The sequence below is a fragment of the Alexandromys fortis genome, unplaced genomic scaffold (genome assembly GCF_014885135.2).
Source record: "Alexandromys fortis isolate MF-2015 unplaced genomic scaffold, M_Fortis_MF-2015_v1.1 scaffold_26, whole genome shotgun sequence".
Taxonomy (NCBI): Eukaryota; Metazoa; Chordata; class Mammalia; order Rodentia; family Cricetidae; genus Alexandromys; species Alexandromys fortis.
Genome location: NW_026067894.1, coordinates 97,501 through 115,619, shown reverse-complemented (window position 1 = coordinate 115,619; position 18,119 = coordinate 97,501). Strand labels below are relative to the sequence as shown.

General features: G+C 51.5%; 1 protein-coding gene across 8 annotated transcripts in view; it reads right to left on the bottom strand.

Moving 5' to 3' along the window:
* Fhad1 (forkhead associated phosphopeptide binding domain 1) overlaps window positions 1–18,119 on the bottom strand; it is a 102,066-nt gene that overhangs the window by 8,412 nt on the left and 75,535 nt on the right. For 6 of the 8 annotated variants that reach the window (XM_050152186.1, XM_050152154.1, XM_050152214.1 and 3 more), the window contains 8 exons: window positions 16,560–16,719; window positions 16,136–16,253; window positions 10,346–10,475; window positions 9,655–9,782; window positions 6,188–6,283; window positions 5,544–5,764; window positions 4,561–4,726; window positions 44–112 (listed from right to left, as the gene is read on the bottom strand). In XM_050152186.1, the coding sequence (XP_050008143.1) occupies window positions 44–112; window positions 4,561–4,726; window positions 5,544–5,764; window positions 6,188–6,283; window positions 9,655–9,782; window positions 10,346–10,475; window positions 16,136–16,253; window positions 16,560–16,719 (1,088 nt within the window). Of the gene's footprint in view, window positions 1–43; window positions 113–2,673; window positions 3,230–4,560; window positions 4,727–5,543; window positions 5,765–6,187; window positions 6,284–9,654; window positions 9,783–10,345; window positions 10,476–16,135; window positions 16,254–16,559; window positions 16,720–18,119 lie in introns of those variants that run through there. The other 2 variants (XM_050152196.1, XM_050152176.1) reach the window with 2 other exon arrangements.

The window sequence follows — 18,119 nt, the reverse complement described above, 5'->3', positions numbered from 1 at the left end:
TACTGGGCCCAGGGCTGCCCGATCTCGCCGCTTCGTTTCGTACCTGCCTCTCATTGTCTTTGAAGGGACAGCTGCAGGATGCCTCTTTTTTCTCTTGAGCCTCGACTCGATCCTGAGTGAAATATCAGGGGAGGGAAAGCGCGTTTAGTCTGTCCTGTTCCAGCCTGGGGTATACCTAGGAGGGCTTCTGGGAGATGCTATGGTTCACAGCCCAAGGCTCTCAGAAGAGGCACGTGGGAGGGTGGAACCCTTCCTTTAGCACTTTCCATCCATCCTCCACACCACGTATCTGCATCTTATGCTCCGGCCTCCATCCTCTGGCTCTCAACCCATTCCCATCCAATATACCTAGTGACTTCTTTCATTTTTTTTTTCATTTAATTTGTTATTTTTATTTAGTGTCTGTGTGAGCTATGAGCTCATGTGGTGGTTAGAGAATAACTCAAGAGAGCCTTTATTTAACAAGCCAACCTCGCCTGCCCAACGCCTACTGGTTTCTACTCCTTGGCCACAGTGGGACAGAGGCAGAGAGGATCTGGACCATATCTGGGCCCACGTCAATCTTAGAAAGAAGTGAATTAATTAAATGGAATAAGGATGATGGCAGTGACCAAAGGTATCACTGGACATCCCACCTGCTCAGGCTTTATGACCGCGCTCTGGTTGAATTGAACCTCCTGGGCCGTGCCCTGTTTATATTCTCATCCTGAAGACATGGGAGGGGCTGGGGGCTCCGGCCAGCTGAGACTGCTCCTAACAGCAGTGCCCGAGCCCCCTGGGCTGGGATTTGACAGGCTGCAGCCTGGAAAGGAGTGAAGTTTTCTCCCCTGGCTAAAGCAGCCACTGATAGCAGCTGTTCTCACATTTCCAGGCCTGACAAAGCCCGGGAAAGGGCTCACAGGCTTCTCAGAGGGCAGCTCCCGGGTGTTCAAAAGCTTTCTATTGAAAATTCCCATCTGAGCCATTCTCGGAAAGTATCTGCTCTTTCTTGGCTGAGGCCCCAGCTGCATTCACCAACTAGAAAAGGCTGCTTTATAATAGGGCTGCCAGCCCTACGGGAGCAGGAAAAGCCTTGGGGTTTGCTGGGCTCTCAGCTGTGCAGGGGGGCAGAACCAGCCCCAACCGTCTGTGGAGTTGCCTTTCTCTCCCTGTAGGTCTGAGTTTTCTGGGGTGCTGCCGGCATTCTGCCATATACCCTTCCCCACGCTCCTGCAAAGTGGGTCCTGTTTGCCGCTGCCGTAGTTGAGAAGCCGGAGATGTGGGATGGTCACCTACTTGTCACTAGGTCTCAGAGGTGGCACAGACCCTATGGTTTGACTCCAAAGTTGACCTCTTCATTCTGAGACAGCCACCTTATCCGGGAGTATGGAAATGGAACAGGACTGGAGCACAGCCAGGGGCATTGCAACGGTACGATTGTCCCACAGAGAGAGCTCTGAGGTCCCAGGCTGTGTGTGTGTCCAGGACAGGGGTTTTCTTAGTGTTTCATTGCACCGTTGAAGGTGATAGTCTACAGACAGTCAACCCCCCCTCAGAAAGACAAACAGTGAATGCTGTCCCTCATGTGTGCCTCCCGGGCTTTCTGTAGACACAGATTATAAAATTGAGTATGTTTATATGACACAAGAGTAGGACCAAACATGTCTAGGGGACCAAGGGGCTTGTGGGATTGAGAAGAAGGATTATGGGAGAGAGTATGTGTGCATAATGTATAGTATTATGTGCAGGAGAGTGTCCTCATGTAACCTGGTGCCACGTGCAAGGCCTATACATCAATGAAAAGTCAAGAAAAGAAAAAAAGGGTGTTTTAAAATTACACTGGTGTATGCATGTACATGTGTGTGTATGTGGTGTGTGTCTATGCATGTGTATGTCTCTGTGTCTGTGTATATGTGGTGCACGTGCACACGTGTATGTGTCTGTCTGTCTTGTGGAGCAGCATGGTTCTGAAGCTCCAGACGGGAAGTTTTCCTCCCCTGGACCCAACCAGTCCATCTTTATGATATTACACAGGAGACTTTGAAAAATGTTAATCCTCTTTGAGAAAAAAATAGATGTAAACATTTTCTTAAAGTATTGATTTTCCTTTAAGACCCCTTCCCTTAAAAACAGGGTTTCACCAGGCGCCTCAGACTCCCAGGGAACACTTGCCCTGAGTGAAAATACGCTCCTAGGATGGACAGATGACTTCGAATTTCTTTTCCCTTAGCAAACAAGAGTCTCTTACAATACATAGAGTCACAGGCCTGTTATGACAAGCAGAGCCCTAGAGTGACACCCCCACCACCCTGGCAATCAGGGGAGTGTAGAGGTCACAGGGGCCCGTGAGGCCGAGGGCGTGGTGGGGGTTCTGTTCTGTTGCTGGGCTGCCTAGCATTGCGGCCCTTTGTCAGTCTCGGTTCTCCTCTGAGCCTGCCGCCCCAGGCTGAGCCCCTTGCAAGCTGCGGCGGAATGCAGCAGGTGCAGGACGGAGTAAGCGCGGGCGCCCAGCAGCAGGCATCACGTGACCCCGGGTGGAGCATGACGTTTATCAGCTCGACGTGGCCGTGCTACAGCTCCATTTCTCTCTCTCTCCAGACTGTAAAGCCCGAGAATTTGCAAGGCTCCAGCCCTAGCTCTGCGGGGACCCCTGCTGCAGGTTCAACTGGACCGATTCAGGTCACCCACGCAGGACGTCTGGTGCCAACGGGCTGGGCGGCCGCATTGTGTGTGAAGGAGTCGACTCATGAATAATGCATGCGACACTGATTATGCAAATCTCCAAGTTCTTAGATTTTTCAGCCAGCATACCACAATGGGCTGTTGGGGGGCCCTCTGAGGTCCTGTTATGTGGTTTTGAGTCTGATCTCGAGGACCTGGGCTGCCAAGTCTCAGGGGGCACCTTGGGAAGAAGTGGGCACCCTGGCAAGTTCAGCCTCTTGTCATTGCTTCAGCTGTCCTGGCATGGCTCAGTGCCAAAGGCCCCTGTGATCTGCCTAGGGTAGCCCCTGGCACACACATGTGGAAGTTTATGATGTTTAATTCAAAAGGATGAGTGTGCAAGCAGTGTTTGGGGCTGCTTTTTCTGCTGGGCAGGGCTGGGCTTCTCCAGTGACTCTGCCCCTGCCCCCAGTAAAGCTTCCTGGATGGGGAGGGGCATCTTCTTTTGATGTCCTGGCCTCCTCAGAGCTCACCCCTGCCCCACAGTGTCACATCCATGTTGATGTACACAGAAGAGTCATGTGTATGTCTGTGCCAACACAGACGCATACACTGTTACAGTCACACATATACAAGTATGTCCATTTTCATGAATATTTGCATACTTGCACACAGTCATATACATGTAAACACTCATATATATATGTATCTATACATATATATGTGTGTGTGTGTACACACACGTGCATCCACACATAAACATGCAGCTCCAAAGTTGAAAAAGATAATCATTACAAGGGAATTCTGGGGGGAGAGCCCTGCATACAGTACAGGAATCAGGGGAGACGCCTGGGGCCATGGTGCAGCCCTATTTACCAGCCACGGTGTGAACCTGGGCCAACCTCTCAACCCTCTGTTTTTACTGTTTTTTTCTTATTCTTTTAGACAGGGCCTCATCTCATGTGGCTCAGGTGGGCCCCAAACATGGCTATGCACTCTTAACCCTCCTGTCTCTCTCTCCTCCTGCGTCTGGGCTGGCTGGCTATGTACTCTTAACCCTCCTGTCTCTCCTCCTGAGTCTGGGCTCACAGGCAGGCATCACCACACCGGGTTTATGCAGTGGGTTTATGCAGTGCCGGGGATCTGACCCAGGGCTTTGGGAATGAATGCTCGGCAAACACTCAACCAGCCGAGCTACGTCCCATCCCCAGCCCTGGTCTCTCAACCCACTGAGGCACCATTTCTTCATCTGGAAAAAAAAAAAATCAGGGCCATGGCCCTCACCGGGAAGGCCCTTTGATGACGCTAGTATACAGCCACGGCTGTGAAGTGGAGATGGAGCCGTGGGCCTGACCCATCATGAAGAGATGGTGGCTGTGGTTAATTTCCTTGTTAGTCTGATCCGAGCCTGAGGTCTGTTCTGTCCTAGCAAGAGCTGAGGGGGCTGCTGCGGTGGCTCAGAGGGTGAAGGTGTCTACTGCCAAGCCCGACAACCTGAGTTTGATCCCCGGGACCCACACGGTAGAGGGAAAGAACTGGCTGCTAAAATTGTCCTCTGACACCCACACGTGCACTGTAGCACGTGCACACCCATGCACAGACAGTGAAATAAACAGATGCAGTTAGAAACAGCACCAACAGACGCTGTAAACCGGCGAGGTTAGTAAACCGGCGGGGTTAAGAACCTGCTTAACATCTCAAAGCAGGTGCTGGAAAGCTATTCTGCCACCTTCTGCACTGTGGGGGTCTTCCTGGGATTGTTACAGCATTTCCTTTTTCTTTTTGAGGAGAAGTTTTCTGTGTAGCCCTGGCTGTCCTGGAACTCACTCTGTAGACCAGGCTGGCCTTGAACTCACAGAGATCCTCAGGTGTGTGCCCCCCCTCTCCCAGCTGTCCTTTCTAAGGGGCCAAATGGCTCACCTTCTGCTGCCTGAAGGCCCTGTTGAGCCTCCTCTCCTGGTACAGCTGCTGCTCTGTGCGCTCCAGGGCCTCCTTCAGCAGTGCCTTCTCCTCGGCTTCTTTGTAGACGTCATCCTCCAGCTTTGCCACCTGCGCCTGGTACATCTGAACGGACACTTTGCTCTGCCTGGGTGCATGGAGAGACAGAGTGCTGTTTCCCCTCAGTGTCCCCACTTGTCATCAAGGCCTCAGCCTCTCTAGATCCTTCCATGTGGAGCTGACTTCTGAGACCATGACAAAGACTTGGGGACGAGAGTTCAGAACACACTAGACATGGACAGCATTGAATGGCTCAAGATGGCCGGCCTTTCCAGTGCTCTAGGATGCGGGTGGGGACCTGCAAGTCTGTGTGAAATCAAGGTTCATGTGTGTGTGAATGTGGGCACGTATGTGTGGAAGCCGGAGGATAAACTCAGGTATGGGGCCCTTGTCTTGCTGAAGGCAGGATCTCTCTGCTGCTTTTCTGTTTTGTATGCCAGAACAATGAACCCCATTTCTGCCTCCCACCTTCCCACAGGAACACTAGAACTATAGACACCCCTGCTACTGTTCGTATATGGATCCTGGGGATTCAAACTCAGTTCCTTGCCATTGTGGGACAAGTGCTTTTGCCTATAGAATCATCTCAGACCTTTTATTATCGTGAGACAGGGTGGCATGCTACCCAGGTTTGCTTTGAACTTTCTGTGTAGCAGAAGATGGCCTTGAACTCCTGATCTTCCTGCCTCTACCTCCTGAGTGCTGGGATTATAGATGTGAACAGACTCTGTGCCAAGTTTTATGCACTGGGATGGAACTCAGGGTTTAACGCCTGCTAGGCTCCAGGAGGTCATGTCCCCCAACTGGTGTTTTTCCTTAATCTGCATCCCGGCCTCTGACTTGTCCCAGCCCAGGCAGCGCCTTGCATTCCATGCTGAGGCAGGGACCACAGGCAGTGGCGGTACCTGAGCTGCTCCAGTTCCTTCTCGCATCCTCGCAGGAGTTCCTCTTTCCTCTGAAGCCGGTTCTTGAGCTGAGTGATCTTATCAAACACCAGGTCCAGGTCCTTCTGCCGGAGGTGGTTGATCCTCTCACGCTCTTTGGGCGAGACGTGTTTCAAGTTCACGTGGCCAGACATGTCCTTGATGTTCATCAGGCTGCCAAGCGTCTTGCTCATGTCCATGTACTGCAAGGAGATGGGGTGCTGGTGAGGGCGGCGCTAGGGGCTGCCTGGAGGCCATCGGGAGGCTGGCGTCGACTCTAGCGCATTCTTTGCAGCCGGAGGAAGCAAACCAGTATGTCGGAAGTGACTGCAGTCAGGTCTTTCATGTCCCCCACAGCCATGTACAATAAGTCCTTTCCGGAATGGGTGGAGATTGGCAACGGACTTTAACACTCGTTCTAATGATGGAGCTTTCAAGGAACTGCCTATGTGTTGATTCCTGAACCATGCTGGGTAGCAGCCGGGTCTGGCCGAGTTATTAGAATGGCTCAATAAGACTCAGAGGTTAATACTTAGTAAACGGCCCTGTGGTTAATGGTGATGACATGTGGGGACCAGTGCTGGGCAGAAAGGAAGGGGAAGGGAAGGGACGGCGCGTGCACACACCAGCTTCTCGCTGAGTTCTAAGGCTTCTGCAGCATCTGTTTTCATGGACTTCTCAACAGCCAAGTTGGAGGTCGAGCTGAAAAGGCCATTCTGAGGCTGAAATGAAAGAGAAATGAACACGCCCTTGGTGGTCTGTTGGTGTCGGCCATGAGGAAGCTAGGACCCTGTGTGACTGTGGAAGAGAGGTCCCACAGATTTCTTATCTCTATTCCTGACCATCTAGATGGAATTGTTGGTCATTGGCTTTGCTATATGTCTGCCAGTTCCTCCTCTGATGTCTTTCCTCTAGAACAGCATCTCTCAGCCGGGTTAAGTTTGCACCCCACTCTAGAACAGTGTCTCTTAGCAGGGTTAAGTTTGCACCCCACTTTTCTGGGTTGTTAGTGATGTCTAGGCTCACCTGAAGAGGGCAAGTGCTACTGCCACCCAAAGGGAGGATGATGAGGTTGCCACTGAACCAGACAGTCCCCGGTCAAACTGACCTGGAGTCGTCTGACCCTAGATATGGTGTGTGTGTGGAGACGGAGGCCAGTGGCCAACCTCACGTGCCATTTTTCAGGAGCTGTCTGTCCTCTAACTTGTTCTTTGATACAGTGTCTCTCACCAGGTCCTGAGGCTTGCAGATCCCCAGAAATCCTTTGGTCTTCACTTCCCCAGCATGGGGATTTCAAGAGCACACTACGGTGCTCAGTTTTTTTTTTTTTTTTTTTTTTTTTGACAGGGTTTCACTGTGTACCTCTGGCTAGTCTGGACTCACTCTGTAGACCAGCCTGGCCTCGAACTCACAGAGGTCCACCTGCCTCTGCCTCACAAGTGCTGGGATTAAAGGTGTGCGCCATCACGCTCCCCCCTTTTTAATGTGGGTTCTGGGGATCAGACTCAAGTCACCATATTTGTGTGGCAATTACTCTACCAATTAAAGTCTCCCAGCCCTTGACCCAAATATTGTGTCAATGTTGAGAAGCCCTGGCCAAAGTGACAAGCTCCATAGAATGGGGACCATGCTGCCGTCAGTGTGTACCCAGCTCCTGTGCCTAGCATGGCAGTCACTGGTCACACCGTGGCACAAGATGTGCCTGAGGAATGAATGACGGCTATGCAGGAACAATGTGCTCTCCTTTTGTTAGAGGAACCTCATTTTCATACGACAGAAATGAGTCCTTCAGAAGGTGTGGCCCCAGTGTTCTCTGGGTAGGTGAGGCTCCCTTGGACTATTTCCTGAGATGATGTGGGCTGGGACATCCAGCTGTGATCTTGCTATGCTCTGCATCAGCCAGCTGGACTCTGGGAGCTCCAACTGGAAGCATGGGACAGAAACCAGGCCAGGCAGAGAATCAGAGAGCCTTGAGCAACTGTGACACACACACCTCGTCAGGACCCAAGTGGACCCTAGCATTCAGTAGGCACATCACGGGCATCTTGGTTGGTCCTTAGCATCTGCAGGTGCTGCCAAGTGACCCCTGGAGATCAAAAGAGCACCCAAAAAGACCTTGACCATAAAACCAGAAAGGCTTGGCAGTGGTAACTGTGGCTTGACAATTGGTAAGAGAAGAAATGGTGATATATTGAAATAAGAAAAGATTGTGTGTGTGTGTGTGTATGTGTGTGTGTTGTGCACATGCATCTGGTGTGTGTATGTGTGAACACATGAATGATGTATGTATGTCCAGGTGTGTATAACCCATGTGTGTGTGTGTAGGCCAGAGGAGGTTGGGTTCTTGCTCTGTCACTCTCTGCCTTATTCCCTTGAGACAGGGTCCCTCACTGAACCTGGAGCTAGGCTGGCAAGACTCAGTGATAACCCTGTCTCCATCTCCCATCATGTTGGAGTTAGAGGTGGGTGTGTGGGCGCACCCCGCTCTTTCCATGGACACTGGGGATTTGAACTCAGATCCTCATGTTTGAAGAGCAAATGCTCTTACCCACTGAGCCATCTCCCCAGCCCTCAAGGCTTTGAAGATGACAGTAAACCGAGCAGAGTCCTCTCCTCCCCTCTCTGGGACCCGCCCCCTTTTCATCCTTCTCTGCAGACGCCAGACAGCCAGGGACAGAGTACAAGCTCCATCCTTCTTTATCTCTGTGACCTTGGATGAGGCACTTGGCTTCTGAAACCTTAATTCTTCATCTGCAACATAGGGACAGTGGAAATGCGACAGCCCAGCTGCTGCGAGGATTCACCGAACATCTGAAGGGCGCAGCTCACGCTCAGCACACTGCAAGCGCTCCATCCATACGGGCTTTCCTTCCTTCCTACTCCTCTTAGAATTCAAATGGCTTCCAACCTTGGAGGGTCAGGGCTTTGAAAAGCAGAGTTGGGAGGTACCCTGCTGTGTACTGGCAGTAGAGGGTCATCCTCAAGGGGACTGGCCTGTCTGGGAAGCAGAGTCAGGCCATGAGATCTAGCTGACCTGCCATCTGGAAGCTGTCCCTCCACACCCAACCCCGGAGATGGGGTGTGCGATTTTTATTAAGAAAACTAGCTCACTTTAAATACATTCACATCCAATGCTGGTAAATGCCCAGAAAGATAGTTTGATAGGATATTGGTTCAGATAGGACAACTCTGGTGTTCATTTTAGAAGCTTCCACATGTCTTATTCTTAGTGTGTCGTCGGTGGGTTCTGCGATTGACACCCTGACCTGAGCTGTCCATTGTCATGTGTCCATCAGCTACTTAGTCTAACATCCTTTAGGTTGTAAGGTCACTTTTAATGTCACAATCACTCCCGAGAATCTTGTTATCTAAGGTCCCACTCCTTCCTTGGATAGTATTTAGCAATAACAGCTACCTATTATGTAGTATAAATTCTGAGTCAGGCTCTGGCCAAAGCATCCGTAGAGTTACCTTGATTTTTGTTGTTGTTGAGATGGTCAGAAGTAGCCTTGGTTAGACCTAAAATTTAGCATGTCATCAAACGCGACCTGTACCCCTGATATTCCTGCCTGGACTCCCGAGTTCCGGGACTACAGGTGTGTGTTGCCGCACCTGGCTCTCCTTTCAGGGTTTCGTCAAAGCCTTGCTGGGGGACACACAGCATGCAGGCTGGACCCCATCACAGGACTCTCTGGCTCTCCCATCCCAGTGTCCTTCTGCTTGTATGTGTTCATGCCTTTGGGTTCCAGGGAACAGCAGACTTTGACAAACTCACGGCATAGTCTCCTGAATCAGCCTGTTGGACATTTTCCGCAGGATGTCACATCTCATGGGAAAAGGAGGAGTCCTTTGTGCTTCACTGACCAGTGTGGCTCAGAGTCAAAGCTGTGACAGACTGTACCATGCAGATGGAGGCCACTGACTGTGCCACTATCCAGAGACTCACTGGCGGGTGTATGCAGACAGACACCTGCTTATCAGGGAGGCCCTGGCCCTGAACCTCCAACACCACTGGCTTGTAGCTCAGCTCACATCAGCCCTAATGCCCACCCTCTCGTGTCAGTCACTGCAGAGATAAACGATTTTTGGTTACCGATCGGATCTCTATTCTTGAGAGAGTTGTCAAGTCAGGCTTTGCGTCTAATAGTATTTTCTGTACATTTTTTTCCATTCTCAGAGTCTTTAGTTCTAGGAACGATTCATTCGCATGGTCCTTATGATCTACAAAAGAAATGATTTAGACTCAGGAAGGCATCATTTCATAGCATCGCTGTAGCTATGGCTTACGGGACAGCTCACCACACAACCCTTTTTAATCCTCACGACCTCTCTGGCAGATGAGGAAACCAAGGCCTAGAGAAATTAAATGATTTGCCCAAGGCCACACACTGAGTATGAGGCTTTGGCCCCCAAGCTGTCACTGCAGAGGTGAACGTCACCTAAGGTCTTTCAGGTGCAGAGATGGGGATGGGATTTGTACTGGGGCACCCGGTGCTCAGTGCCTTGCTTGGCCACCAGCTGCCCAGTCGGAGCCAATGCCAGCCTTTCTGAATGAGACACTCTCAGAGGCACCCCGGGGCTCAAATTCAGGTAGCTTTAGACTATGACAAAGTTCCCACCAGGCCACAGTGAAATAAGGAAGAGGACGACAGTGAGCTTTTCGTGTCCTATTTATTTAACATCAGGGCCTGCACTTGACTCTGAGGCGGGGCCTGGCCCATCACTGTTAGTGTAATCCAGGCTCTGGGGGCCCCCAAGCTGGGACTAAGGAGCGGAGAACTTACTGGAGGAGTTGGCCTTCTCCAGTTCTTTGATTCGTATCCGGAGCTCCGACAAGGCCTTTCTCTGCCGCTGGATGACTTCCTCGTGTCGAGACCCTTTGCACTTGGCCCCCAGGTCACTGAAGAACTGCTCCTGGAGACAGGGTGGCACAGACAGCAGCTCCATAAGGGCCCAGATATTTCCCTCAGATTCCCGGGGACGTGAACAATTCCTGTTCAGTGGGAACCCTGCCACTCAGCACTTCTGGAAGATACCACGAGAGCTTCGGCAGGGAAGGGATTTACATTTTTCATCGCAAATATCAAGTCCCGTGTAGGAGGGTTTCTGAGTCCTCTTCCTGCTTAGTGGTACTATGAATAAAAACACCCCCAGACTCTGTCTCTGCAGCCCTTATTTCTTCTTCTAATGGTCTTTCATGCCTGTGGCTTCTTAACTTTTTTTTTTTTTTTTGGAGACAGGGTCTCTCTACATAGCACTGGCTATCTTGGAACTTATAATGTAGACCAGGCTAGCCTTGAGCTCAGAGCTCTACCAGCCTCCCGAATGCTGGGATTAAAGATGTGTGTCACCCCATCCAGCTTTGGGTCTCCGTTTGTTAAAAATCTGATCTTGTTCTGAATAGTAACTTTTTTTCCCCCTGAGACAGGGTTTTTTTTGTGTATCTCTCTGGCTGCCCTGGAACTTACTATGTAGACCAGGCTGGCCTCAAACTTACAGAGATCCACCTGCCTCTGCCTCCCTGAGTGCTGGGAGGTGTGCACCCGAATAGTAACTTTTTAAAAAGAATTATTTTTAATACTTTTAAAATTGTGTGTGTGTGTGTGTGTGTGTGTGTGTAACAAGGATGGTTTTCTCCTGTCTGCTTGCGGGTACTGGACAGCCTGGACTTGGTTGGTCTGGAGAGACCTGTCTCTGAGACTCCAGGATCTCTAGATCCCGTGGCAGCTACAACAGGACGTTCTATAACAACAGAACGTTCCATGCCTGCCTCACACAGTATGGTAGCTGCTGGCCACATGTGGGTCCCATGGGACCGTTAGAGACTAGACTGAGGCTTTCTCAGAGCACAGACAAGGAAGGTCATTGAAGGTCATGCTCCGAGGACACGTACCCCAGTAAGGCAGAGTGCTTATTGAACGTACTCGTACACAAAGCCCAGAGCTCCATCCCTAGCACTGTATAGACTAGGTGAAGCGACACTCGCCTGTGACCCCTGTAGTCCTTCCTGGCTACAGAGTGAGTTCGAGGCCAGGCTGGGTTACCCGAGACCCTGTCTCTGTTCTCCAGTGGATCATTCATTCACTCCGTGCACACCTCAGACTGCTAGGCTCGCGCTAGGCTCTGCGGCTCCGTCACAGAGTGGTGCTGGCAAGTCTACGCTGTCCTGGGTTTTGTACCCCAGGATGAGGGGACAGACAGTGTGGGGGAGTACATAGGGAAGACATAGTGGGCATGGACAAATGATAAGCGGATAATTAAGTGGGGGGGGGCTGGGATGGGGTGCTGAGAGCGGATTTCTGTTGTTTGACAGTTGCTAGGGGGAGGCCTCAGCCAAACTGGCAAGAAAGGGGGAAAAAAAAACCCAACGATCTCTTTTTTATAACTATTTTTAAAATAGCAACTTTTGGTTCATTTTAGATTATAGAGATAGATACCGAAGACAAATATATAGCACGAGGTGAACTGAAATTATGAAAATTTTATATAGCTAGGCATCTCTGTCTCTATTCTTTTTTTAAAAATGTTTTTCCTTTTTAAATTTTCCTTTGAGACAGGATCTCACATAGCCCAGTTTGCCCTCAAACTGTCTATGTAGCCATATGCATACATATGTATATAGTTCTATGTATGACCTTGAACTCCTGGCCCTCTTGTCTCCACCTCCAGGGCACTGGGATTTCAGGCGTGTGCCGCTGTGCTCAGTTTGTGTGGTACTAAGGGGTGAGCAGAAGGCTTTGTGTGCCCCACAAGCACCCTACCAACTGAGCTACGCGCCCAGCCCTGTCTCTGTTTGTAGATGTATACGCACGTGTCTATCAATCCATCACCAGCTACCCATATTCTCATTCATATTCATTGCCCTCCCTCCCCCTCCCCTGTGCTAGATGCTATTCCAGGCACCTCCATCAAAGACCCAAGCTGAGCCCTCCCGTGGATCTGAACTCTGTGCACCAGACGGATGATGCACAGTTCAGCATCGCACACACCCTAGCATCAGCGAGAGAGACACCCACAGACAGAGCAGAGGCCAGGGAAAGAGAAGCATTTGCTCTTCCTCCGCTGACTCTCGTTGCTTCCTTAAGGCCAAGAGGATGATGGATCCCAGGCTCCCTGCTAGTTACATTGTCTCCTTGTGTGTGTGTGGGTGGGGTGGGTGGGGGGTGTTCAAGGCCCACAGCCTCCTTCAAGGGGCTCCCCTCCCCTTGACGTTTCTGACACTCACACAGTTTCTTCCTTTTGACTCTGCTCTAAATTTCCCTGTGGGGGCCTCTCACCACCAGCTCTGAGAGAACCAGTTTCTTATGATGCTCGCATCTATTGTTCTGGTCAGGGGTTTTGTTTTGTTTTGTTTTTGTCAGCGGGACTCACTGGGAAGAGGGAACCTCAGCTGAGAAAATGTCTCTATCAGATTGGTCTGTGGGCAGATTGATGTGGGAGGAGTCAGTCCATTGTGGGTAGCGCTACCCCTGGGCAGGTGGTCGGGGCTATATAAGAAAGCAGGGTGAGCCGGGGCAGTGGTGGCGCACACCTTTAATCCCAGCACTCAGGAGGCAGAGGCAGGCGGATCTCTGTGAGTTCGAGGCCAGCCTGGTCTACAAGAGCTAGTTCCAGGACAGGATCCAAAGCCACAGAGAAACCCTGTCTCGGAAAACAAAAACAAAACAAAACAAAAAAAAAAAAAAAAAGAAAAGAAAAAAAGAAAGCAGGGTGAGGGGCTGGAGAGATGGCTCAGCAGTTAAGAGCACCAGCTACTCTTCCAGAGGACCCGGGTTTGGTTCCCAGTACCCACGTGGCAGCTCCCAGCTGTCTGCAACTCCTGTTTCAGGGGGATTTGATGCACTCATGTGGACATACCCGTAGGCAAAACACCAATGTACATAAAATAAAAATAAATTTAAAAAAAAAATTAAAGAAAGCAGGGTGAGCAAACCAGGAAAAGCAAGCCAGTAAGCAGCACTCCTCTGTGGCCTCTGCTTCACTCCCAGCCCCCAGGGTCCTGCCTTGAGTGTGTGCCCTGACTTCCTCCCAATGAACTGTAAGCTATAAGATAAATGAGCCCTTTCCTCCCTAAGCTGTTTTTGGTCAGAGCCTTTATCACAGCAAGAGGGAACTAACTAGGACTGTCTCAAATCCTGCCCTAAGGGCTCCTCAAGCTGCTTGTCCCGCCCCAATCCCTAGGATGGTTTGTTCTATACTGGCTACTTTCTTGCTGTTTCCTCCCTTCCCACACACAGGCTCCAGGAGGGCAAAGCACGCCTCCCTCCTGTGGAGACCGTGGTCCTCCCTGGCCTGAGCATGTGCCTGCACAGTCTGGAAGGAGTGAGCCGCCTTCCCCAGCTTCTGATAGTGCTGGGACTGCCGGGTGGGTGAGGGGACCTAACTGGTCTGGTGTATTGCTCCAAAGCTGTACCACCTCAGGGCTTGGTTCTGCATGGGTCTCAATCATCTGCCTGAGGGCATCTGTTTCTCCTGGAATGAGTCACCCAAAGGCTCCCTCCTTCTGGACAGATGCGGGAGATGCTGCATTCGGGCTAAGGAAAGGCTCAGCAGCCAGGCCAGACTCCTCTAGGCTTCCACGCGCTGGGAGAGGAAGCACCATCACCATGTGACCTCTCCTCAGGCTCCTCTGGGAACTCTCTTACTGAGAGAGGACAGGGATTCTTTCTCACACAACTCTTGAGCCCTCTGACCCTCTCTGGCTTCGGAAACAGGAAGTAGCCTGGGCGAGGACCCCTGTTCCAAGAAGGGATGCTTTTTGCCTTTGATCTTGCATCCTCCTTCTCCCATTAACCTCAGCTTGAAGACAGACACTAAAAGTCACCATTCAACAGGTCTCCCCACGGAACACATGTGGGGCGTGTATGTTGGAGGGGGGGTGATTATGTGTAGGGCGCCTGTGAACCTTTTCCTGTCTAGAACAAGGCCTGATTCACGGCAGGTGCTCAGTAGTGGCCGTGGGTCAGAGCCTGCTTCTAGAACTCAGGATTCCTACGGGAGTGATGGATATTTTCTGCCGCCCAGCTGAGTTTCCAGCCACCTGGGCCATTGCACTCCTCCTCCTGGTTGCCCTGAGCAACCGGAGCCCCTTTCTATTAAAGTGCTCTGAAGGGCACTCAGTGCCAGGGACAGCTGGCTGGACCTCAAACGCTTTCATCCTGGCTGCCTGAAGCCTGGGCTCGCTGCTGTCTGGCAGGGGTAATGTCTTTGTTGACATATTTGGCCTTGTTTCTTTGGCAGATGACTCATTCTCTGGTTTCTCAAAGTGGAAAGAAAAGGTTGTTCTGGGCTGGACTCTAGGAATCGGAGGCCTCGAGGAACCACTGCGCCCCACAGTCAGCCCACTAGGAACGATGGGGAAGGCGATGACACCAGGCGTGGGGCAGAGTGTGAGCATCAGCTTCGGGGACCATCTGATGGAGGCTGTTCTCACTCAGACATGCTTCCCATTGGATGAGCATCTGGGACTCGTGGGCAGTCACAGAGGGAGACCTTATCAAGGGACTGCCATGGAATGTGTGGGGGGGCTGAAGGTCATTTGGTTCTGTGCCACACAGTTTAGGAAGCCCCTTGGCCCCAGCAGGTTCACAGCCAGGTGTGAGTTCTACAGAGGGGCAACGTATCACTAACTACAGCGCCAGGTTAAGGGAGACACAGCTGAACTCTCCATCATCCGGGGACTGAGTAGATAAAACTGACACAAAATGGAATTCCAAGCAGCCACTTAAACAAACAATGTGGACTTTTACAGACTTGGCTGAGAAGAGGCCATCAAACAATGTCTATGAGCAGAGGAGATGGCTTACTGGGAAGCATTGGGGAACTGAGTTCAGGTACCCAGCACCCATTTAAAGAGCTAAGCATGGCTGCATGCACTTGTAACCCCAAAGCTGATGGCGATGGTGGGGGGTATGGAAATAGGAGAACACTGTGGTTTGCTCACCAGCCCTGCAGGAAAAATAAAACGGTACACACCCCGGGTTGGGCAAGGGACCCTATCTCAGGGTGATAAGACAGTTTGGGCCAGATAGCTTACAGCCAGTGTCCTCCTTCGGTATCCACACGTGCATAACACACACACACACACACACACACACACACACACACACACGAGCAAGAGGAACAAATTGAAGAATTAGCAGAAAATTTTCTACCAGCTGTGTTTGTGGGTGTGCATAAATAAAACATATTCCCAACCACCCTTTGAAGTGGGACTCTTAGTCTCAAAGGCGAGAACTGGGGTGCTGTGATTTCCCCACGGGCACAGACTTTCTATGCGTGGAGGGGTTGGCATTCAAGCCCAGGCCAACTTGCTCCAAGGTGGAGAGCCGGCCACTACCCAACCGCTACTACAGTTCGAGATTGTAGGAAGACCTGGCGGCTTCAGAAGAGAGAGCTGCTGGCCCTGTCTCCGTTGTTGATAGTGTAACCATGGAGACTGTGACCACGGGGCAGCACTCTGTCTGACTTTGCCATTCCATGTGAATGAGCACTACTTTTAGGAGCCATTAACCCTTGGGCCTTTGGCTGTCACCAACCCAGTCCTGCCTGGAGCCCCAGCTCCAGACACTGACCTCTTGGAGACTGGAGAATGTATCCTGGTGCACTGGTTCTATCTGCAGGGAGATGTCACACTTGGGGGTCGGATTCCTCGGCTTCTGCTCCGTGCTCAGGTGGGGTCTGTGGGAAGCCCTGGGATAGAGAGGGACATCGCGGTGTTAGAAAACTCGGGGACCTTTGCATCCCTCTGTGACCTGGAGGTAAAAGCTATTTTCATAGGTGACTGAATTCTTTCAGACTTCCTGCATTTAAGCTGAGCCCTGCCGCCCGGGAGAACGCCCGGTCCAGCACAGAGCACAGCCTTGTTTTAGTTAATGGGTCTCTGAAGCAACGAAACACCACCACTCCTTCACCCATCCGATTCCACCACCGTCTGCCGAGCCCTCTCTCTGTGCCAGGCGCCTTGGGGTGGTCATGCCACAGGGGCCCTTCCCACACCTGAGCGCCTCCCTGAGGACCTTCAGTTCCCTGTCTTTCTTCTCCACCAGGCCGCTTGTCTGTGCCACCTTCACTTTGAGCATGCTCAGCTCCTTGTTCTGCTGCTGCACCAGGGCCACGTGTCGCTCCAGCTCCATCTTCTGCTTCTCACTTAGCTCCCCTGTGATGACAGACGTGGAGTGGTGAGCCGTTTTCCACCTCCGATCTCTGTCTTGGCCTATCTGACAGCCCTATGGGATGGATCCGTGAGGCAGATTTGCCGCGAGGTTCTCGGGGGGCTCGGGTGCCACCTAGGAGCTCTGCCAGAGCCTCAGCATGGGACGTTGGGTGGCACAGGAAGCCCCCTGCTTCTGCCTCACTCTAGTGTTACACCAGCAGCCACTGTAAGGGCCCTGACTACGTCCCCCTGATCTTATAGGACATTCTGGCCAGTGTTCAGCTACCTACTTCTGAGGCTTTTTGTTTATTCTTTTGTTTTCAGACAGGGTCTTATGGATCCCAGGCTGGTCTCCCGCTCTTTATATAGTCAACAATGACCTTAAACTTCTAATCTTCCCGACTCCACTTCCTCAATGCTGGGATCACAGGTGTGTGACACCAACCTCACTGTCATTTAGAGCTGGGACTTGAACCTGGGGCCTCCTGGAGGCTCCACACACCCAGCTGCCTCTGTATCTTTTTGCCCAGGGGTTTTCTTGGCCCCATGGAATCTTCTGGGCTATGTGCCTGCCAGGTACAACAGTGTTCCATCTGCAAATGGCACAGACAACTGTCCCTGTTCCTAGCTCTCTCTGGCTGAATTAGTTCCGGGTACCTCGGTGCCCCCCTGATGGACAGCTTGCTGCACTTCATTTTCTTTTCCTCTGGCTCACGCTCTGTTTCACTGCTGGCATTTACTGCGGTTACTGGGGTTACGTAGTGGAGTTCCAGGCTTAGGGTCCGCTGCTGGGAGAACCCACCCTAAGACCTTTGCATGGCCTTAAATCTTCCATGGCAGGTTACTGGTAGCACCCTCATTTCACAGGTTCAGACACTGAGCCTCAGAGAGGTAGAGTCTTGTCTAAAGTTGAGGACCTAATGGTGACCAGGTTCTGGACTTGGGTTCTGACTCACTGTATCCTGTATTATTACTCTCCTTCCTATCGGAAAGCCATGGGAATGGTCTCAGGGAGCATATAGGCCTGAGGGTTGGGGGATGCCAGAGGCTGGTGATGGGAGAGACAGTCTCCCCTCCTCTCTCCCTCCACCCCTTCTTCTCTCGCTTTTCCCACCTTCGGCTCCTGGAAACTAGTTTTGCTACCTCTTGACTCCTATCTGCCTTGACTTTTTGTCCTGCCAGAGGCTGGGGATGGGGAGGAGAAGGAGGCCCTGAGAAGCAAGAGGAAGGAGAAACATAAGGAGTGGGAGGCACTGAGCCAGGCTCTGTGTCCACGCAGGAGGGTGTGAGACACCTGGCTTTTTCTCCCTTACCTGGTGTGGAAATTCATTCCACCAATAGCTTTGGGGTGCTGGCTTTAGGGCGTGGCTTCTTGTCTGTAAGAGATCACACCTGAAGACAAG